The following is a 23,887-nucleotide window of genomic DNA, read 5'->3' on the forward strand; positions in this document are numbered from 1 at the left end:
TATACTTTGCGCATTCTTTTTTTTTCCTTGGAATTGCAGCAGTTGCTTAGTTGTGATAATAGCTATCAGTAACTGTCCTGAAATAAACCTGAGAAACTCAATTTGAGCTCTTATAAGGTTCTCAGCTCCTTACAGCCTATTTCCAGTCTTAACAGGGATGTGGAAATGTACTAAGTTTCTCTTCTAGAGAAAAGCAAAGCAAAGCTACTTGTAGCCTGTAAGGCTGATTGCAGTTACTTTCTTGTTTCTGGTTCAGCTGACTGAATCTCTGTCACTTTCCTTCTTTATCATCATTTATTCCATGGAATGGTTTCAGACAGGTTCTAGGAGATCTACTATTAGTTTTTGTCCTGGCAAAATTGGCTGGCAGTTCTTGTGGCTTCTTTTACTTGCCATCAGGGACAAGCAGTGTTTAAGGATTTATTATTTTACTTTAGCACCACTAGAGAAACACTAAAAACCTATGGTGATCCTTCTGGATTCTGCTGTCCTTGACTTTGGTATGTAATAGAAGCCCAGAACAAAGCAGGAGAATTGCAGGGGAGAAGCTTGCCCTCAGTAAGGGTTGAGCATTTTCAAATAAATTTTCACTTTTCATTCGCTGTATGTGTTTAATAAAGTGTGGCTTACAGACTAACCATTCAGTTGAGCGGTTTTCTGTTTTGTAATGTGCTTATATTTGCAGTAGTCGGCATGTGTACTACTTAAATAATCATTATTGCTAGTTCTAAAACTACACAGACTGCTTGAGAGGAGAGCTCATGTAGTTTCTGTGACTGATTCAAGGGTATGTAGTGAAGAGGACGGGATTAAAAAGAAAATAACATATTATTACAGACTGAAAAAAAACCCCTAAGAGTGAGGGTCTGTGAAATAGTAGAACCCACTTCTGAGGGAAAAATTGTATGTTTATCATATGTTGCTCAGACAAAGCCGGCATTGACAAGGGGAGAAGAGTAGTAGATAAGCATAGGTGAATCTAGATCTCCTCCATGTGGAAGATCAACAATGTAACTTTTCTGCACCAAGTCTTTACTTTAGGGCAACTTCAAGAAATTAAATGATTCTTAATGACTTTCTTGACATATGTAAAATAAAGAGCAAATCGTACAGCTGTGAGAGAATGCCAAGCAAAAACTAAGTTGACTTTTCTTAAAACAACATAGCTATGGGACTGAACTTTCTTAGTAATATGTGGAGAGCCTGAAGCTATTTGCCGTACTCAGTCTGCTGCAAGGTCTTTGACAGTGATGCTCCTAGACATCTTTTTGTATGCTTGTCCTTTTGAGGAACTTTTTCCCAGTTATTCTTTTTTTCTATTACTAAGTCCAGAAGACTGGTGCTTATTCTTTAATGTTCATTAGATTTTCATTTTCTCTTTTCATGTGAAAATCTATAAGATTCAAACTCTCAAAACTGAGATTTTAGAATCTTGCAAACTAAAATGTGCAATTATTTTAGCCAAACAGATGGAGTTTGAGTCATTGGTATATAATACTACTTATCAAAGCAGTCTGCAACAACTAGTGAAAGTTTTAAGAAACATGGTAAACTGTGGTTTCAAAAAAGACAAGATTACATTCTGCCAGGATTAAACCCTGTAATCTTACCAGTGAGCACAGTATAGAATCAGTATGGCTTTGTTTGTTTACATTTGTATTTGTGGTCTAAATTGGCAGGCAATAAAGCTAGGCTTCTCAAAAGTTCTGGCAAGTAACAGTGTAAGAAAAAAGATGATAGATATGACAAACAGATGTCTAGGCTTTGTGTATGCATGCGTGTTTAAGCAATTCATGCTGATGTTTCTACTGGAAATGTTCAATATTAAATCATTTGAATTTGAAAGGGATGTACTATTTCAGATTAATGTTTTTGTTAGTTTAAAACGTAAAAAAAATCAACGTGTATTTCTAGAATTGTGACCCTGGTCTTGTACGGACATATGACAATGACCTTGAAGGTTCTTAAAGGAAATAACATGAAAAGTCTTTGTTCAACAACTATTGACAATAAACAAACAGCCAAAATCATTCCAAAAAATTATCATGTTAAATTATCTGCCCTGTCAAATAGCAAATATCAATTTATTGTAACCTGAGACTGCCCAGGATCTGTCTTAGATACCTCACTGATCTCAAAATTGAATTAATTGCAGTGAAATTATTTGCCCTCATTGAAATTATTTGCCCATAAGACATATTCTGTATGCACCATACATGAGCTGTTTTGTGTTGGCACCAGAAAGGTGTTTTGCTCAGAGACCTCAAATTACCCTCTCGTAAGAGTGATGTCAGAAACATCAGGTAGTAACAGCTGGATAGCCTCTCACCTCCCTTAATCATGGTTGGCCAGTATAGGAGCACATGATACCGCTTTGCTCCAACTATTTCTAATTGCCAGTACTACTACTTTTGGAGCAGAATAATTTACACGAGGTTGTAACTCTTATCAGTGAGCAGTAAGAACAGTCTGCCACAAGGCCTAGTGCTTTGAACCAGACGATGTAGCCTGTGGCCATCTTGGTCCATGTCTGCTGCGAGGCACATCAGCTATATTAATGTATACCTATATGTTGTTATAATGTGTATCTATACAACTGTTCAGAATCTGGGCTGTTGATTCTGAACTCTGCATATTTATACATTGTTAAGCACTTACAGTAAAGCAACAGACAGCAATTTAAATTTAAATTTTTATTTTGGGTAACTTTCATGCCTGTTAAAGTTTTGACTATTAGTATTCTTCTAGATGTTAGATTCAGTAGATTAAAAGTATGCAGTTTAATTATTCCATAAGTAGTTAAATATTTTCACTTTAAAAATATTAAATAGTAAGATTTTTGATATCATTTAAGTATTGTATTATGCTTTTATGAGATTTGCCTTAGCTTTCAAATAAAATGTCTTGCATCTTCATTAAAAGACATGTCCTTTAACAACCCCATGAGTAGTTGCTTAATACAGGTTTAACTGTGGTTTAATTTTGTCTTCATAATGTCAACAAATTGTTGTAATATGTGTCATTTAAGTGACTTTACCCACAGGGGTGACTAGCGTACCAGCTATGAATCAATAAAGAACTGGCTGCCAACCAAAGTAAATTTTAACGTATGCTTGCTTGTATTTATTGTGGTGGATAGCTTTACTACAGCATCCTGCTAATGTTATAATAAATATTGAGAAGAAAATGAGATGCAAAAGCTATACAAGCAAGCTAGAATATTGTTTAGAGTGATGTCATCAGAGCTGAAATTTTGAAGATTACAGGTCTATTTTTCCATCTCTTTCTTTATTTATTTGTAAAGAAAACTAAAAAAATACCTATTTTTGTCCACCTTAGAAAAGGAACTTTTATATAGAAAGGAAACTAAGGTCTAAGCATTTTTATAGAGGAACCACTTTTCAGGGCCATTTATTTTAGTGTTCCTTTTGCTTTTATTGCAGATATGCTAGTTTGAATAGGAAACTCTCTAACATCCAATTTCTTCATCTCCTACATTATTCAGTGAAACCAGAGAAAGATAAAAAGTTGAACTGAGAAGGGATTTAGTCACTTGTTTTCCAATACTTTCATTAATAATTGGCAAATATATTTCCTCAGCAAGATGAAAATAAAAGGGTTTGTGCTTGTATGGTGATTAAATAGCCATAACTCTTCCAGTATGAGAATTAAAGAGCATTGTTCTTGTATTTGGAATTCTTTTCATTTGGGTTAATCTAGTGTAACTGAGAGAAGGAAGTAGTCAGTGATGAACAACGTAATTTAGAGATTTATTTGCTTAGTCCGTGCAGGTTTTGAGTTTGTTTTTATACGTGTTGAACGGGCTGAGGACCACACTTTGAGATATTCTGGGATATTCTGTTGGGTCTAAGGCTCTTTCTGGTCTTGAAACAAAAGGCAAAACTTTTATTTAGAAAATGAACTATACCATGATGAGAGTACAGCTTGAGAAGCTGAAGAGAAGACAAGAAAACTGAAAAGAAAATGAAAGTAAACTTCAAATTGAAAAGGAAGCTTTAAAAAAATAGAAGGAAAGGTGAATCAGCCTAGACACTGTTTTCTTTAGCATTTTGGAAAAATCTGAGCTCAGTGTTTGGCTTCTATCTCTTGATTTTTATGTACTGGTTGGAGTTAGGTCATTTATATTTAGCCCCTCTAGGGAGTACCTGATGCTGCTAAATGGTCAGTGCTCCACTTCACTAGAAGAAAGATTCATGGATCCTTTATTAATTAAGTCCAGTATAAGAAAAAAAAATGTCCTTGTGCTTTCTGAAATGACAGGAAAGTAATATTGAAATTGTTCAAAAGTTTTGGAGGCTTGGAGAGATTTAAAGGCTTGTTTTGGAGCTTTTTCTTAAGTTATCCTTACTACATGGACATATACACATGTAATTGCGTACTGTGTGATCATGCTGTTATGTTGTTACGTTAAGACTTCTGAGTCTGTCTTTTGGACGGTAATCTTCTTGCATCTGATCCGGAGCTGAGTAAGTAAAACAAGCTGTATTAAAATTAGCAGGTCTTTAAAAAATTATAGTGTTTTGGCTTAACCATAGCTCTGTGCAAAAAGGTATTGTTTTGAAAACATAACTGTTCAACCAGTTTGCATAAAAGTATAGTGAGTGAAGTCTTTCGTTATTTTAGACAGAGTTTATGTTCTTAATTTTTTCTGCTTCAAATGATGGCAGGATTACATACGGAGCTGATTTTATAATTAGTTAAAAAAAATCTTGGCAAACGTGTATGTAGTGAATGCAAATGAGATGTTTTATGTGATTTTTTTAAAGAGTAATCTGTATTTTATTTCTCTTATACCGTATGTACAATTAAAGATGTAGAATAACTGTATACAATTAAACTTTTACTTTTGAGTTTAGAAAATCAAGGTATACTTTCTTTATCTTCAGCTCATCTGCTTTGAGTTTAACGTATCTTTTTGGGGAAAAAAAAAGTGTTTGTAAAGGATATGAAGTTTTGTTTGGCCTTCCTTTCCATTTGAAGTATTCACTGGACCCTAATGTGAAGTTGTGATCCCCAGCACTGATTGATATATAAACATAAGGCAGATGGTGTAGAGATGATTCTGATGATAATTCATTTTTCAGTTAGTCATGAAGATACTTTGATTACAGTGTGTTTAAGTAATTATAATATAGTATTCAATGTTAGTCTTGTTGGTAAGGAACACATGGGAAACCAGTTACACGTTATTCAGGCCCAACAAAGAATGCACTGTGGTGTAACCATTTTAATTTCTAATGCTAGATTAGAAACATAGGACTTTAAAATATGTCATACAGCAAGGTAAATACATTAAACATAGTCTGAGTAAAAAGTTAAGTACATAGTTTTTGGCATAAATATTTGTTTTGGAAAGTATTTGTCACTATATGAAAGAAGCCAGTATGCTTGAATTCAGATTTCACTTTGCATGCAGCTCATTAAAAAGTCACATGCTTGTTTTTAGGTTTACGTAAGTCCTGGTTATAATGCAGTTTACTTTATCTTTTATAAGCGTTTTAAATCACAGTACTGAGAAAAAGGTAAACAACATTCATGAGATTTAGTTAGAAAACATATTTTGTTTTTACATCAATTGTTCACAGTCATCTGTGATAGCAAGCAGTGTTTACAGAGAATGCTGATGGCAATTAGCTGACAGTAAAACACAAGCACTTACATGAAACAAAATGGTATGTTAAAGAAAATCATACCAATATTTTTAAAACTCTTCCAAATAGATATAGTTTAAAATTTAGCATCGTCTGCTCCATGATTATCTTTTTTTGTCTGTTTCTGCAATAGGATAATTGACCGTCTAGATGGAGTTCGTTTGTTATGGTCATTGTTGAAAAATCCTAATCCAGATGTTCAAGCAAGTGCAGCTTGGGCTATTTGTCCTTGCATTGAAAATGCTAAGGTGAGAAAGTATTTAAAATAATACTTTTGTTACATACATACTTGCATATAATTTTTACATTTGGGTGATTGTCAACAATACTGTGACATTTTCTACTACACTCTCTCTACTTTATTCTTTTAACTACTTTAAATATGTATTTGTAAATAAATTAAATATGTATTAAATGATGTATTTATTTTTTAACATAACAGTAGACTTCCATCTAGTGCTTGTTATAGCATTCTCTTTTGCCTTTACAGTGCTTATTTTATTTGGAAAACATATTTTTATAACTTACCAGGACCTAAAAATACTGTTCCCAGATAAAGCATACTGAAAATGCCAATCTGACAATGCAGGAAATAGAAATTTTCTATTGATAGGCTATGAACAGGACAGGTAGTTGTAGCTGTTCTCCACTGTGAGGTACTTCAGCTGTTTTCAGGAGACAATCTTTTGGGCTGAGAGCGTATTTTAGACTCAGTGCCAATGTAATCCTTAGATTCGCTGCTCAGACTGCCAACAAAAAGTGCCATTTGTGAATAGTAGTTGTTGTGTGGGTCAGCTGTGTACAGAAGACTGAGCTATTCATTTATTTCACATCAGCTTCCAAAGAGAGAGAAAATAGCGAGTATAATCTGTAACTCATCTTCCGTGAATTGGTACCACTGACCTGTCGTTAAATAAGTGGGGAAGGCTTTGTTTCTCATTGCAAGTTCTTTAAAATAGTTCTCTAAAAACTAAGCATACTTATAGCATTAACACTTGTGCAGTAATATTCTAATTCACATCCATATTTAATACAACTTTTGTTTCTTCTCTCTACCATAAATATATATCCTTCTACCTATCATTTGAGAACCTAAACCTCTAAAAAGTCAGAGCACCTTAGAAGTGCTAGATATCCTTAGCATCCTTTCCAAGCAGTGTTTCCTATTTGGAATTGAGTACTATATGGTGGCTATTAATTTATATTGATATAGATGTAGATTATGTGGATAGATAAATGTACATACAGCTACATTCATGAAGTTATTGAAAGAACATTTGCTCTTGATTTTTGTAACTTAAAACTTTTTTACTTTTCTGTTTCTTCACACTGATTTCTACCACGACAGCTTCCCTGCCGTTTTTCAAACATACCAGTTATTCTGAATTATTTTTCCATCTTTTTTTTCTGAACATAGGCCTTATATAGAAGTCCTGTTATCTATTGATATGGTTCATACATGTCTCTTCTATCAAGATGGCTATACCTGCCTCTCTGTCTAACAATATTTCTGTAGTTGAATGTTAAAATATCACTTTATCTCTCAGTAATGAGGCATTACTTATTATGTATAAGACTCTGTGAGCGGTAGTGCCAGGGTAGAGCTCCACTTTCCTGGAATTCCCACTTTAAGCACCTTTTCAGAAGTTATTGGGGTAGGGGACAGCTATTGAAATCATAGGCTACATGGATTTTCTCCTTTGTTTTTTCCTCTTGAGTATTTAATGAGTTTAAGCTCTGTACATCCTCAGTGTATCTGTCCTCCTTTCATCTCTCATGGCTGCCTGCCCAAATGCTAATCTGTGACCCCACAAAGAGCTCTTTGTATGAGACTGAGGCAGAGTGGCACACTGACACAAACCTACCAATGCCCTTTCCTCCAACACTGAATGGAAAGAGAGATGTATTAATAAATGATTTTAGCCGCACAGTGGATATGCAGGAACTATCTATGCAAGCAAAATTTTGATTTTTTAAATTCACAGTTAATAATATTTAACTATTTACTTGATTTTCCAAGAAGCACAATTCAGTTTATGCAGTACTAGGTTTGAAGTCAGTGATAAGGGTACGATTTTAAAGGGATTATGTGCATCCTGGCTTTTCCAAGCCTGTACTTGCGACTGCAAACCATGTTTCAAAGAGCTTTGAGACTGGATCCTGCATTCTTTTTGTTTTGTTTTGGAGAAGCTGTAGCGATTGTCTTCTGTAGTGCGGAGTTTGGTAGATGAAACAGAACTGGTTACGAGTATTAGAAACAAATTTTTATGACAATGTTGTACAGCATCCATTTTCCTGCACAAACACCTTCTGTATATATGAGGTAAAGGTTATTTTCCATGATATTTCTGATGGAACTAATCTATCACACTGACCTGGCTCTTATGATCATAGTATGTGAGTACATGAGTATTTCTCATGTACTTACTCTCGCCATATCTTCTTAAGATTGGGAAGTCTACCATTTCTGTTTTACAGTCAGAGAGAAATGAGTCAGAAAAGGCCATGGCCTCAATTCTTGAAAGTAGCTGCCAGCCACTTCTGAATATTTGGGTCTAACTAACTTGTCCACTGTCAGACAGGAAGTTAATGGCAAGAAGGGAATAGTGTCCTTAATCCTAGATTATATATGACAGCAGTTACATTGTAGTAGCTGAAGTACTTCCCATAGAATAGAACTGTAGAACTGGATCAGAAAGTACTGCTTGGTGTATCAGTATGATTTAGGTTAGTGATACTTGGTCTGTGGCAGATTTAAGACTTTTGAATAGAGGATATAAGTTGTACAGTCTTGTATATAGACTGCTTCAGTCTTGTATATAGACTGCTTCAGCTCTGATAGCCACGATGTCAGTTTGATGTTAGTCATCACTCCTGTTTACCAGTGTTAGTTCTAAGTATTTTTAGCCTTAAGACTGTTTGTAGAACAAAGATCTTGCAGGTTGGCAGTGATATAATTTGAGTGGTAGAAATGTCCTAGAAAAATTTGCACAGCACCTGTCACTGCTACTTGTGAACCTTAGACAAATATAATGTGATTGTGGACAGATTAATTTATGCATTTCTCTAAAAAATGAAACCAAAAGAGACAAGAATATCATTAATTAAAAATAATGATCTTAATAGAAGCAGATTCCTATTAATTAATTCCTTAATTGCAAAAGGAAAAGTTACTACTGCAGGCACATTAGTAATGGGAAAGTATTAGTGCACTGTCCAAGAAACACACACAATTGTGAAAAATTGCTAAGAAAAGTCTACTCAACTCTGCTGATGTTGGAATGGCAACATTTGGTTACGATGCTACTTTGAAAAGCAGTATTTATAGTGTTCTCCCAGTGTACATCAGTCCAAACAGGAATTTAGAGAAACTCTACAAAGATGTTATTTGGGCTATTATAAATTTCATCCAAAGGCATCATGCCAATAATAAGGGTGCTGCCAACTTTAGTTTTCCTCAGAGAGTAACCTTTAAATAGCATGTCTTGAAATTAAAAAAAAGAGTATTGTAGAGGTTATTCTCCTTCCTTGTGTTTAGTAGAGTTTTGGGACAAACATTTGAATAGGAATGGTAGTGCTGGGGCCACTTCTTTCCTCTGTCTTTTGTCTGTGCTTACGTATCAGCTTTCAGATATTTCAGTTTTAACCTTTGTTATTGCTACAGCTATAAAAGCTTTCTTAAAAAACTTGAGGAAGCTCATTATGTATGAAGTCTGTCAAACTAACCTAAGTAAACAGTCTGGGATTGGGGATTTGAGGGAAGAAAGAGGGAAAGGTATTTATTCCATTTTCTTAAAATCTACTTGTAAAATGACATCTCACACATTTGTGATAAAGTGGGTTTTTTCCAAGTTTGTTGCATCCCTTTCAGCCCTGGAGTGGAATTTCATAGGCATGATGAATTGTCAGCCATGTAAAGATGCCTGTGTATCTCCTATGTATGGGGAAAGAGAATGTCCGTGTTGGCCCAAAAATATCAAAACCAAAACTAAACCAGGTTTAAGTGGCAAGGGCCATGAGGTGAGTGTGTGTGAAGGTCCAGTAGCCTCCATATATATTTGCAAAAGCATTTTATAACGAGGATGTGATTCCCACTGGAGCCAGCAGCCTGGAGTAAACCTGTGTGGGTGGGAAACATGCTGCTGATGACCCATACTATTTAGGCTTTTTATATAGATTTTGCTTGTTGTGGAAATTTTAATATAACCATATGTATAAAACCACAGAGAACCTTTCTATTTAAAAGTAACAAATAAAGGTAGTTGAACTTGGAAAATCTGTACAAATAGTAACAAATGTACAAAATAGTACAATTATAACAAACAGTAAAATTATAACCAGTTGCTGTTTTTAATGAATTAAAATGCTTTATTTACACATTTTGCTAATTAAAAATGTAGTATATAAAGATCAGTAGTTCCCCATAATGAACACTGTTGTTTATTCTGTTTTTATATTTTATAAATTATACTTAAATAGTACCAATACCTTTCTGTTTATGTACCATTCTTTGGTTAAGCCCATGACATCAAAATTCCCTGCTTGACTATGTACAGCACTTTCCAGTTTCTTTGTTTTCCTTGCTATGCTTCTTGCATTTATATACAGAAACCTTGGCAGTTTAAACTTAATGCTCTTACTGCCCTCTTTCCATTTTCCTACTTGTTTTCTCTAAATGTTATCCTTTTTTAACATCATTCATACCTACTTCTCTATATTTGATCTCATTTTTATGCAGTTCTGAATCCCTCATACCTGAATGTTGACTTTCCAAATTTTAAAGTTTTTATTAAGAACTAAACTTTGAAAAATCTACTATAAGAGATCCAGAAGGAGTTTTTGGCTTGCCCTTGAGCCTTCCAGAGCACCATGCTCCCTGGAGAGTTAGAAAGCCCAGGAGGTCAGAGCTGGCTCAGTGAATCGGTAGCTGCCTGCCATGCTTGCCAGCGTGCAGGAAGAGCCAGCCTGTTTGATGATTCTTGACATGGGCTGCCTAGAAGCTTAGCGAACCAGCTGTCCTGGGGAGTTTGGGATCCTATAGACTTGTTCTCCTAGAGATCCTGAATGGACTGCCATAAATTGCCCAAAGGCCCTTGAGGCCTACCAGTGATGCCCAGTTTGTATAAAAACACAAAGCCAGAAAGCTGGGAAAGAAAGAGAGACTAAGAGCATAACCCATGTCTCCCTCATTGGGGAGCCTCAGATCCTAAGCTCCATGCAAAGCAGCTGCCTGGGAGTTTGGAGAACATAAGAAGCCAAAAAGCTTAGGAGCTTCTGGAGACCTGGCCTTCCAGCTGTTTGGCAGCCCATCAGGCAAGAAGTCAGGGAAAACCAGAAGCCAAGCAACCTGGCAAGCTACTCACCAGCCATCTGTCTGACAAGAGAAAAGATGAAGAGGCATGTTGGTAATTTAGCCTGTCTTTCTGCCTGGTTTCTGTCAAAAATTTTCAAGCAGTTGTCGTGTTCTTATGGAAGGTTTTGGTTCCGTTCCATTAGCATTTTCTGATGGAATACTGTTCCACTGGAAAATATTTGACGAGTTTTTCTTTTAACTTAATTTATAATAGCTACATATACTAGTCAACAGCTCATCATGTTGCTTCTGTACTTTTAAATTAGACTTGCTAATTGGATATAAAAATCTATAAAAACATTTAAATCCTGTCTTCTTCCCATTTTTTCTCTTTCATCTCTTCTTTATTTTTCTTGCTTGTGCATCTCCATTCTTTCTGTCTTTACCCTCTCATTCACCACGTGGGACTTTCACAGATTTTTAAGGCAAGGAAAGAGCACTGAGGTCATTGTGCCTGATCTCCTGTATAATATAAACCAGAAAATTTCAAGCAATCATTTTATCTGGCCCAGAAACTTTTGATTGGACTATAACATATTTCATACTTCATGCACGTTGTTCAAATTCCCAGTGGTCTGCAATTATAACTGGTACAATATGATGTGATTGCCTTCTCAAATAGAACTCTCTAGTGTATGGAACCTTGCCAGAGTTGCAAAGACAAAAACAATAATTTTAATAACAATTCATTACTTTGTGTTGTCACTGCATTGATTATTTAGCTAGGCTGTCCTCAGAAAATTTCGATATTACTATCTTGCATCTCTGCAATATTAAACTACATAGTAGTGTTAGCTATCTCATAAATACATTCATAATTTTATGATGAAGTTTGCTTAAACACTTGTTTGGATTTATGTTCAGTATTATCCGTTTTTCATACTTCCATTATTATGATGCTTTTCAAAATAATGTAAAGCAAATCACCGTTTTCTCTATTGTGGCCTCAAAGGACCTTGATACTAGTTTTCACTGCTTCTGTGAAAAGAAATGGGGTTTTGGCATTCACTCAGGAGTGAACTTCAGTGACAGCTGCGAGAAGGAATAGGGGGCAGAAAAGGAAAAGTAGGTGTAGTCCCCCAGACAGAAAAGAAAGAGAACAAAAGCCAAAAGGACTATTTGAAGTTGCACTAGCAACTGTGAAGGCTTTTTTTCCTACCGTCTGTTTGAGAACATGCATCGCATGCTTTCTTGGGCTGTACACTTGGCTAATGGACTTTTGTTTCTTGAGACTATCAATAGCAATGCACTTGCCAAGTATTTATCTATGTGATGATTAGCTCCCTGAAGAGCCAGGAGAAAGCAATTCTGCTCTTCCAAACTGCAGAGTAGCCCTGGAGCCATTTTGTAGCTACTAATATAACACTAAGCCTGCTCTAGCTGTAGCTGCTTCAGTGAGGTGAAGAGGACAGGAAAATCCATGTTGATTGTCTGCTACTATCCAGCCCTTCATTTTCCCAATGCACTGTACAGAGGCAGAGATATGAGATGTAGTAAACTAGTCTTATCCTGAAAGGTGGTTCTTCATCAGTTCTGCTGCAGTGGAAATCTCCACAGCTGTATAGACAGGAATAAAATTTGCCTTTAAATATAAAATAATTTGAATGAATAGTAACGCTGGGCTGTTTAATATGAAAAATGAATAGAAACTTCCATAGTTTTTCCTTTTTTCACTGAACAGCTGTAATATAGAACTTTACCTGTTGCGTTTCTTTATTTTGTATTTTAAATTCGGTTGTGCTTCACTAAGTCATGCAACTGGCAGTAGAGGATGGAAATGGACAGCTTGCTTCATTAAAGTAAAGGTAGCTTAAAGATGATTCTTGATAATTAGAGTTTATTTGCACAGCCATACCATCACTTTTTTGGGCAAAAGCAATTGAATTTGACAAATTAGCTGTGACATCTTAAGCTTTTTAAGATGTTCTAAGAGTAAAATACTACTTGTTTTTAGTGGAGAAACTTTTATCTTTAGAACAGAGTATTTTTAAAGATAAACACAATGTGTTTTCATAATATGGTATTTAGTTTTAAATCTTTCAAATAAAGAAACCAGTATTCACTTTGGAAGGAATAGGAAAGGAATCCAGTTACAAAAGAATTCCGTAGTGCCTGTACAAGAACTGTATGTCTCAACTTAAGGCTGATGAACTTTATTTACTTAATGAAAATAACCACAAAAATACATATAATATGATGACAAGAGAACTCAAAAATCCCAAATGTTCTTCTTGTGTAAATACTGCAAAGATCAAATGATTTTTCCAATCTGCCTTTTCTACAAATATTGTAATGCTTTCTGCTCCTAATTAAAAAAAAAAGTGTAAAGCTGGTCTATCTCACAGTATTTCTGCTCTTGTGAGAAGCCAAGAATTAGCTGAAAGTAAAAAAAAAATTTTTAAAAGGAAGGGAAAGTTAACTAGATTTTGTTAATAGTTATGAGGTTCAACAAGATGAAAGTATTGTGATTAAAGCGTAGCAGGATGCAGCTTTTATTAGCATAGCAGGTAGCCTTGCAGTCCTCAACATCTATGCCAGATACTTGTTTTTACTGTTTGAAATTGCAAACTCCTCCTTTAAATCCAATTTTGAAATAATATTTATCATACTTTCTGAGGATAAAAACTTTGCTGTTAGAAGAAAGATGCAATCGTGTGAAGTCATGAAATATCCTATTCTCTCTTCTAGGCTTCTGCAGACATTTAAAAACTATTTTAACAATCCATATTTTTTCATACCTATCACCTAAGATTAAATATTACATTAAAAGTTGTAATATAATAGTGATGAATATCTCAAATGAAGATATTTCCTGTTAATACAGTAAAACCTTCTTGCTCTGACCTTTCTACATATTTACATATTTATTTCTTCTATAAATGTTACTGCATTTGGGCTCTTTGTTCAGGTCAGGAAATATTACTTGTTAAACTAGAAGCATTCAGCCTATCATTAACACATGCATTTAGATGTATAAAATAAAACTTTATTTTATTGCTTATCAGTGAGAATGATTTTATCAATATTTGTATCTATAAAAGCTGGTTCTTACACTTCGTCTCACAATGCCATATTTTTTTTCTGCCTGACTTGAACTGAGTAGCCTTGTTAGGACAACAAAGAAGTAAGGTTTTATCAAGATAAGTAAAGAGGGGAGTGAATTTGCTAAATTCACTTAAATGTATTTTTCTAGTTGTGTATTGTATAGCTGTAGCCTAAGATGTCCTCTAAGCATTTCAAAACATTAGAAGTCTATATTTGTTGAATATCTTCATATGTGACTTAAAAGAAAGCAAGTGCTTAGATTAATAGATTACAGTTTTGTTGTATGTAAGTGCTACAGTATGAATTTACTGGTTCAGTCTTAGGCTTGAAATGCAACACTATCCACTCCGCATTCAATATCGAAATTCTATTATACCCCAATAGCAAACTAACCGCATGGCCAAGACCCTGAAATGCCATTTGCACTTCTGCAGCAAGATTTAAGGACTACAAGTAAATATTAAAGTTTCATGCATTAATATATAGAAATGCCAAATGCTTTGGGTTTAGTCTCACAAAAAAGTTATGTGTCAATTAATTTAAAAGGTGGATTTTAAAGCTTGCATTTTTTTTCTGTTTGAAGCAGAAGGTACAAAGGAGATTTCCAAAGACGTATTATATATGATTTTTCTTCAGTTATGTTACAATATTAAGTATAGATAAAATGCCTGAGGGCATTTATAAATAAGTATCTGATCATTAATACAAGTGTACTCAGAGAACATGGAATGCAAAAAATTGAATCCAGGCCTTTGCGATCACAGGCAGAACTTCATATAATTTCTTCTTGTGAAAATATCTTTTTATATATATGTATATAACAAATACACATTTGTTACAATGAAAAAATTAAAGTAGAAATTTACTGTACAAAGAAAGTTTGTGGTTTTGCTAAATGGTACTAAAAAAGATTGTATTTGTTGTTTAAATTTCTTTGAGAGAAAAACTCATCAAAAGGTCTTGTAAGTTACTTAACAGATTTTAAGCTTTCATTTCAGTCTTTCTTTCTGCTCATTGTTCTTCAAATTTCTTGCTTCTTTGCTTTTCTCTTTGTCTTGTACAGAGCCCCAGACTACACCCACAATCACATTTGGGAAACTTTCCTGACGTGTGGTTTCTGTAGTTTTCCTCTGCTTTTCATCACTGGTAGAAGGTTCTGTCCTTGTGTATAGCTGGTTTCACAGACGATTATTGAAACTCCTTTCTTTTACTTACTGCTGGATTGTTTACATAGCATTCCATCAGTTTAATTTGACCATACTGCTTTACAAAAGGTGGAAAGTCTAAGCTTGTCAAAAAAGAAACGTAACAAGTAGGGCTCTAATCACTTGGGATTATAGGAAAATATAAAATTTCCACAGATAGGAAAATACAGCATTTACCTATAGTTCATAAAATGGGAGATGGGTTATCTTATCTCTTCACGGAACAACTTTCAAGAGCACGAAGAAAAATTGCATGAATATTGGAACCATCCAGAAAAGCAGAATCATTTGCATATCTGCCTGGGCCCCTTTTCAAATCCTAGACACTGTACTGTAGAGTTTACCCATTGAACAGAACCTTTCACATTTGTTGAGCCAAAATTTAGACACAATGTCAGTCACACTTCTATAGTAACTTTCAAGGAATTCAAGTAATTTTAAATGTCACATGTTCTTTCCTTTTCCTGTATCTGACCATTTAGCTGTATAGCCTTCTAATATTCATAGATAAGAAATTTCTGTGTAGAAATTTTCCTCTGTGATCCGTCATCTAGTGCCTTTGGTCCACTTTTAAAATTTCAAGTAAGGGGTGAAAATTCCTATCAAGAAGTATTGCTTTTATTCAAGCAATTGTCTGTTGATACAATGTGGACTCTACCCATCTGATGTGGCAAAATCCAACATCATGCAAAGTTACATACAGGGATTTGGATAAGATGTCTCTCATCCCAGCAAGAGATACAAGCTTTTCCTTTCTTCCTTTCCTTGCAACCTAATATTTTTGGCAGCTGCTGCCATAGGAAGGAAAAGCTTGTCTAAAGAATTATTATATCCACAAAGTTTATAAAAGAATTGAATCATTTTCTAAAAAGTTTTATTTTTCTATCAGTGTGCATTCCTCTTAGGTAACTAGGTAACCTAAGAGGTAACTAGGTAACTCTTAGGCATTCTCTGACCAGCTGTGCCCACAAACTTCTTACCTATATGATTTCATTTTCAGGCCTTAATCAGCCTTGACTCCATTTTTAAGAGACAGCAAGACTCTACAGCCTGGCTACATGCCGGGCTGATATTGATGATTGCAAGTAGTGTAGATGTTTGAAGCCAAGAGTGTTTTCTCAAAACCTCTAGGCTATACAAAGAAGTCCAGTCCCAAATGGAAGACTTCCCTTATGAAGGTCCCTTTTGAGAGCAAGGGCCTCTCTAGCTCCCCCATAGAGAAGGTGTTGTACTTTGGTAGGGTTGGAGGGCCATGCCCATTTCTAATGAGAAACAGAAGAAACTCTGGGAACCAAAAAGGGAGATTCTGTTGCAGTTTTAGATACCCTGGGGCATATGAGACACCCACCTGGACCTGGCAAATATGATACAGCAGATAAGAGAGACTTGCACCTTCTGGAGTGACAGCCTGAGTTTGGAAACAATACCTTGTGGCATCTAAAATGAGCTTTATTTAGGCATTGAATTTCTTCCTAGATTTTGGTCTGTAAAACAATCCAGCTCATATACGTCAATCAGGAGAGCTTTGAGTTCTGAATTAGCCATGTTTCTTGGTGAAGGCCACACAGCAGTAGCTGCAGTGCTTTGAATAATTGTCATGTCAATCCCCTTTTTTAACATTTGCATGTCAAATAGAGATTGATTGTTTAAAAATAAGGATTCTTTTGATTCTCATTCAGGATGCTGGGGAAATGGTTCGGTCCTTTGTTGGTGGCTTGGAACTGATAGTCAATTTGCTAAAATCGAAGAATAAGGAAGTTCTGGCAAGTGTATGTGCAGCCATTACAAATATAGCAAAAGATGAAGAAAATTTAGCTGTTATAACAGACCATGGAGTCGTCCCTCTGTTGTCAAAACTAGCAAACACAGTAAGTAACATCTAAGCATGTGCTAAGTATCTGAATTTCTTATGTCAAACTACATCATACCCAATTAAAAGGTTAGGATATGAGCTATAGATTTTGCAGCAGCAATAAGGAAAAGCTGTGGAATCTTCCTCTATGAGAGGTATATTGGACATGAAAGCATTCTCTGGCTGGCTGTACAGTTGCTTTGGAAGATGAGCTTCATTTTCATAATCCCTACTGCTGAATATTGCTTTTCAGAGGTGCAGCTGCCCTACGGAAAAAGCACAAAGGGGTGAGCGAGCAATAAACCTGACCACACAGAGAATCTCAATGATGAGACTATATTGTTATATTGTAATTCTAATCTCCAGCCAGTCTAAAAGCACCTTTGAAATAATATAAAAATTCACAGCACCTCTTATAAAGAGAATAATAAGAGGCTACTAGCTCCATGCCTCACAGTTCTCCTTAGTTTTAAATTCTATTACAATTAAATTGGGATTCCTTAAAGGTGTTTCAGAATACAGTTCTGCTTTCCTATGAAATTTTTAATGCATTATTTTATTTTTTATGTATTGTGTTTTTATCTTCTTCAGAACAATGACAAATTAAGACGTCACTTAGCAGAGGCCATCTCCCACTGTTGCATGTGGGGAAGCAATAGAGTTACTTTCGGAGAGACAAAGGCTGTAGCTCCTTTGGTACGTTACTTGAAATCAAACAATCCATCAGTTCATAGAGCTACAGCACAGGCTTTATATCAGCTTTCAGAGGATCCCAACAACTGTATCACCATGCATGAAAATGGAGTGGTGAAGGTGAGGAGAAAGGTTTTTCTCATTTGGAGTTCAAATCATTGAAGGGGTTTGGCATGTTCAAAAGAAGATCACTATCATTTGAAATAGTTTTTGAAATTGTTTTTGAATACTGCTGCCTACCTCAAATTTTCTGAACTTCATCCTAGAAACATTTGGTTAAACAGTGAGTTAGGAAAGAGTATTTCAGTTGTAAAGATATCACAGCTAGATGGTTGTTATAATATGAACATATGATATGGACATTCACCTCTATAATGCTTTACCTGAGTCTTACCTAGGTTGGTAATCAGCATTTTATCATTTTCAAGTGGCTTTTGCAAAAGAAGTTGAGTCATCTTAATGAATAGTTGCCCAGTATGGCAGAAAGCCACCTAGGAGCTCGGTGCAACTGGATCCACTTAGAAGATAGATCTTTTGGGGCCAAATAAAGGTAGAATAATACAAAAGCTTAGTTCACCTGGACCTGTTTCAATCAGTTCTGTATTCACTTATAAAAATTCTTATTTTAAGAATTAAGTATGAGCACATTCCCCAGAGGCTTTTCTCTAGTAAGAAATTTTCTCTCAGAAAGATTTTTCCAGTTAAGTTTTATCTCAGAAATTGAAGCCAGTAGAGTTATTTCATTGGCATAGGAGGCATAAGGATTACAACCTTAGAGCTGGAGATTCTAGGAACTGTCAATTTTCACACATTTCCTAAAAGATTTGCTGTTTGCAGATTTTTCTTTTTACTTTCACATTTAGATAAATGTATTGAAAATAAGAGTTAAATTATGATGTAGTGTTATTATTAATGTTAAATATATGTCTACAATAATGATAGTATACTTTGTTATGAATAGTTTCAATTCTCGCACAATCTAGTGGTCTTGCATTATCATACCTATATCTATAGTTGGCAAAAGACTCAGCTGGTTAAAAATGTTTAAAGACCCTGTTGAAAGGCCAGTACTTGAACTAACTCAAGTCTAAGCTACCCTTTCAGTCCTGGAAAGTAACCTCTTCCCGTCACAGCTGCAGTATACTAGCTACATAGCACAGGGAAATGTATACTCTACTACAGCTCATTTTCAAACTTTAGTGCCTGATGACTTTATTTCTGCTCATCTTTCCATTCAACTGACACAAACCTAAATGGGTCCTCCTCCTTTTTCTATTTTCTGCCTTCCTGTGATCTACTGTTTTCATTCATTTCATTATGCAGGTCCTTTAGGTTTTATAAGCTCTAACGCACCAAAAGTATTGTATAAAAACAATCTTGTTGATATACTTTTATGATAATTCCAGCTGGGTCTAGGTTCATTTTTAGTTTTCTGGCCTAGTTAAAATAGTTAGACTAATTAAAAGCATTTATTTGCACTAACAGAAAAATAGAGATTTGCAGCAAAATATGACCTTTTTCTTTTATATTCACAATGTTCCGGAATGTCTATAATATGTTAAGGGGGAAAAAAGATAACTGGTAAAATGAAGCATGAAGGTACAAACTAAAGGAACCTAGGTTAAATCTGTTGCATCTAAAGCTGTCGGGCTAAACTTTTCATCCAAGGTGCACTTCCCTTTTCATGTACAAGAAAGATCACATGTACAAGTGTATGGTCACATGACTGTATGTGGGTCTATCACAGAACCAAAGTGGAATTGCTTCCCATCTCATAATTGATGAGTTGTCTGGACTTATGAGGGTATATATGACCAGGTCTCATCATGTGAACCGGCACGTGCATGCATTCATATCATATGACCAGATGTGCATTAGTAACAGACATGGAGCAGCAGCTGCATTTTGGTCCATGGTCTGACTGCCTGAGTGACAGTTCAGCCGAAAAGGACCTAGGGGTCTCGGTACGCAGCAAGCTGAACTTGAGCCAGTAGGGTGCCCTGCAGCGCCGAAACTTAACAGGATCCTGGGCTGTGTTGACAGGAGCATAGCCAAGAGGTCAGGGCAAGTGATTATTCTGCCCCTTTACTCAGCACTCATTAAGTCACATCAGGAGTACCGTGTCCAGTTTGGGCCCCCACTTCAAGAAAGATGTGGACTTGAGCAAATCCAGCAGAGGACCACCAAGGTGGTTGGGGCCTGAAGCACAGAGAGGCTGAGGAAACTGGGCTTGTCTAGCTTTCAGAAAGGAGGTTGGAGGGGTGTGTGTGTGGGGGGGGGGGGGGGGGACGGGGGCAAGGATGCCAACAGCAGCCTGACAGTATGTAAGATAAAGTTTTCTAGGAGATAGAGCCAGGCTCTTTACTGAGTGAGGAGCATGGTGGATGGACAAGAGACAATGGTCATAAATTGAAACTGATGGGTTCCAACTGAATATAAGGAAAAAAATTCCACTCTGAAGGTAATGAAACACAAGAGCAGTTTCCCAGAGAGGCTGTAGAATCTCCAGCCTTGGGGATTTTCCAGACCTGACTTGACAAAGCCATCAGCAGTCTGGTCTGGATTCAGTGTTGCCCCTGCTTTGAGCAGGAGGTTGGACTAGACAGCCTCCTGAGGTCCCTTCCAACCTGCATGATTCTGTGGTTCAGATCATCTGATTTGCACCAAAAGTGGAAAATAATAATTGATCTTTGCAAAAGCCCTCTTTACTCTCTTTTGATAATTGAGGGATATTCTCTAGCTTTGCAGTGGACTTTATTGATCTATACCCATGACAAGTCCAGTCGGGGAAAACAGTCATAGTTATGATAATAGACTTTCGCAGTGTCCAGAAGCAGTCACCCCATTTAATCCTCATCTAATGTGGAAGAAACTTTCTTCACTATGTTCAGTTAAGTGGGTTTCTCAAAAGAAACAGAGTCAGAGGGACAGATTTCACCAGTCTTTTGTTTAGACAGTTATGGCAATGTGTAGAATAAAATGTCTGCATTCTGTTCTGTATCATTCAGAAATGGAATATTCGTTCCATGAACAGAAGTTCAGTTGAATTCTCAGGTCTGTCTACAAACGTATGTGACTAAGAGATGCTATGTTACCCTGCTTACCTTTAAGTACTTCAAAACTCTATGAGGTTTGACTTAAGTTATCCTCCTCTATAGTTCACAAGATCTCAGAGTTTTCTGGGGGAAAGCAAACTGATTCTGCAAACAAGACTGGTTCCATAATGAGTGTTTAAAACGCAGCCAAACCTGATAATAATTAAGAGGTTAAAGAAGAACAATAAGATAAAAACACCTGTGAGCACATTTTGCCTTGAAGAACTTGAAATAAGTCTTCATACCTGCTAAGTATCACAATGTGAAAAAGTATTGGGAAAGATTTTTGGAAGTTGTTCAGAATAGCAATGAAATTGACTCTAACATAAAAAGGGCCCACTGTTGAATCATGCCATAAGCTGTTTAAGTTTGTAGGCTGGAGTCTTTTCATAGCCAGGAGGTGACTGTGAACCAAATACCTACCTGGGAGGAGAAACATCAAGATTCCTTACTGCACATTTTGCTTACAGGGAGTAAAAAGGAAATAACCTTGGAAGCCATTAATTTACCTGAAGGATTAACGATTGCCAGTCCCCCAAAAAGCAAAAATAATGGAAGTTTGGCAGAGTGTATTTTCAGACAAACTGAATCAAACTGGTCAGCTGGTTCATGCCGTCCATATCAAAGATTGTCAGCCAATGCACAATCAAATGTATTAAATAACTGTAAACCTGTAAGAAGAGATCTGTCCAGCTCTTCAAGTAAACTGTATTCCATTCAGACTCCTACTGAAATCATATAATGTATAGTGTAGGATCTAATCCTACACTTTGTTTGTACAGAAGGCCTAGGAGTTTTGGATGGCCTCCTTGTATGTAGAGTTGAGCTCAGTCTTTCATGAAGAGGCTCATGAGACCTCTGAGGAGATTACTGAAGTCATGAAAAAAGTAAGAGGAAAGGAAGGAAAAATAAGCACCCAAAAGCAGGATGTGGAAGAAAAAATTCATAAAAGCAAGCATTCATCTTAACTTCTAATATCTACACTGTAGACATCTCCCTCTGAAGTAGTCATCCAAATTCCTTTAATAGTCAGGGATGAGAAATAGATTCTTTATTGTTCTTCATCTGTCCTAATTTAGAAACTGAGATAAGGCACCTCATTCTCTACTGACAGTATTGTGTGGTCTCTTTTGATTATAATGGGAGTGCAGGTTCACAGTTCTGATCTACACATTTACATTGTAGATATCTATGCTTAGAGGGGTAAATCCCACCGCAAGGCAGCAAAGAAGAGAAATTCTTTAAATGCCTATACAGTCCAGTCCACTATTAGGTGGGAAGGACAGAATTCTGAATAATAGTGCAATTAGAACTTTTCAAAAATATTTTATTCTCTATTTGGGGAAAAAAACAGATGAGATGCATTTATATGATACGATGGTAATGAAACACTATCTGCCCAGGAGTAACAGGCACAATTTAAACGTGACCTAGTAAAGATAGATGTTTTAAATTAGTGGATCTAATTAACTTGGATCCAGGGGTTTTGAAAAAAATCATTGGAACGTTAAGGATGGATTCCTTTCTAAGTTTAGCTACTTTTAGGTGTGTGGTTCAAAGTAGTCCAAACTAAGGCACTTTCTGTAGTCAGTGGAGAGAGAGAGAGAGGGGCACCTGCAGACTTACACTAGCTGAAAATAAGTGCCCAAGACGTCTGGATGGAATAGACTTGTGAATGTGCCTATCTTTCTCCACTGAGTATAGAAAGGACCTAAGTGACTAGTTCAGACTCAACAGCTAGCTTTTAGACAGCTAAATTTAAATAAATATCCTCCTGAATGTTGACTTTCAACAAGTCTTGCAGTACAGGGGAAGTTGCAGCACTGGAAGAAAGGTAATGTTGTGCCAGTATTTTAAAAGCCTAAATAAGACCATACTCCTGTAAGTCGGCACTATTCTCATCTTAGATAGACATAGATTCATACATTATAATACTAGAAGGGATCGTTGTGATGATCCAGTCTGACCAGCCCAGCTCATACAGAGCAGAGACATTGCTTCAATTTGTTTCTGTTTGGAATAGAGTATATCTTTTAGAAAAACACTGACTATTTACTTAAAAAATTCCAGTGATGGAAAATCCGCTAGAGCCATGATAACTTGTTCCAGTAGCTAAATACCTTCCCCATAAAAACATTTGCACCTTATTTGTAGCCTAAACTTGTCTAGCTTTATCTTACGCCATTACGTGTATGATACTGTTGCTTGGTAGACCGAAAAGCCCTATCTAACTTCTGTTCTTATACACATTCTTATAAAGTAAGATCAAATCACTGCATAGTTATCTCTTTAATTAACTAAGTAGGTGGTATTTCTGATGGAATCTCTACTCTGTCTTTTCAATTCTTTAATTATTTTTGTGGGTCAACTCTGAATCCTTTATTTTTGAACTTCCTTTTTGGACTGAATTTCAACATACTTCAGAACATGATTCAGTATTCCAGTAATAGCTGTATGAATACTCAATCAGGTAAAATAGCTTTCCTGTTTCTATGCAAGCTCTGTTTGAACATCAGAGATTTTCATTAGCCTGTTTGGCTACAGTATTGCTCTCAAAGTTTATGTTTGGCCGATTTTCTACTTTGACTTCCGTGTCTTTTGGGGAACTGTTTGCCAGGTTAGAAATTCCCATGCTATAATATTGGCCTGCATACACAGGACTAAAAATTAAAGGAAAGTAATGTTTTTAATGTAAATCACCAGTGAAGTTAGACCTTGTGAAATAAGTTGATATCTTTTTTTCAGGAGATTAAATCAGTGCTGATACTTGTCAATACACTTTGTAAACCTCAAATGAATTAGCTCTCTTTCCATAAGAATCATTCCCAATTTAAAGGCAGCCACAAAATTTATTCAAGCATTTTATTGTTTTAGACAAGAGAAGTTTAAGAGATCAACACACAGACATTTTGTATAATGCCTTTAGAATGACATATTGCATTTCTGTAGTAGCGGTGTTGTATACCTACGTA

At 35.9% G+C, this 23,887-nt stretch overlaps 1 protein-coding gene across 1 annotated transcript in view; it reads left to right on the forward strand.

The window, feature by feature from the left end:
- ODAD2 (outer dynein arm docking complex subunit 2) overlaps positions 1-23,887 on the forward strand; it is an 88,415-nt gene that overhangs the window by 45,958 nt on the left and 18,570 nt on the right. Inside the window, exons 17-19 of the mRNA XM_026101619.2 lie at positions 5,806-5,920; positions 16,955-17,143; positions 17,719-17,940. Of these exons, the coding sequence (XP_025957404.2) occupies positions 5,806-5,920; positions 16,955-17,143; positions 17,719-17,940 (526 nt within the window). The remainder of the gene's footprint in view (positions 1-5,805; positions 5,921-16,954; positions 17,144-17,718; positions 17,941-23,887) is intronic.

This window comes from Dromaius novaehollandiae, chromosome 2 (genome assembly GCF_036370855.1).
Source record: "Dromaius novaehollandiae isolate bDroNov1 chromosome 2, bDroNov1.hap1, whole genome shotgun sequence".
NCBI lineage: Eukaryota > Metazoa > Chordata > Aves > Casuariiformes > Dromaiidae > Dromaius > Dromaius novaehollandiae.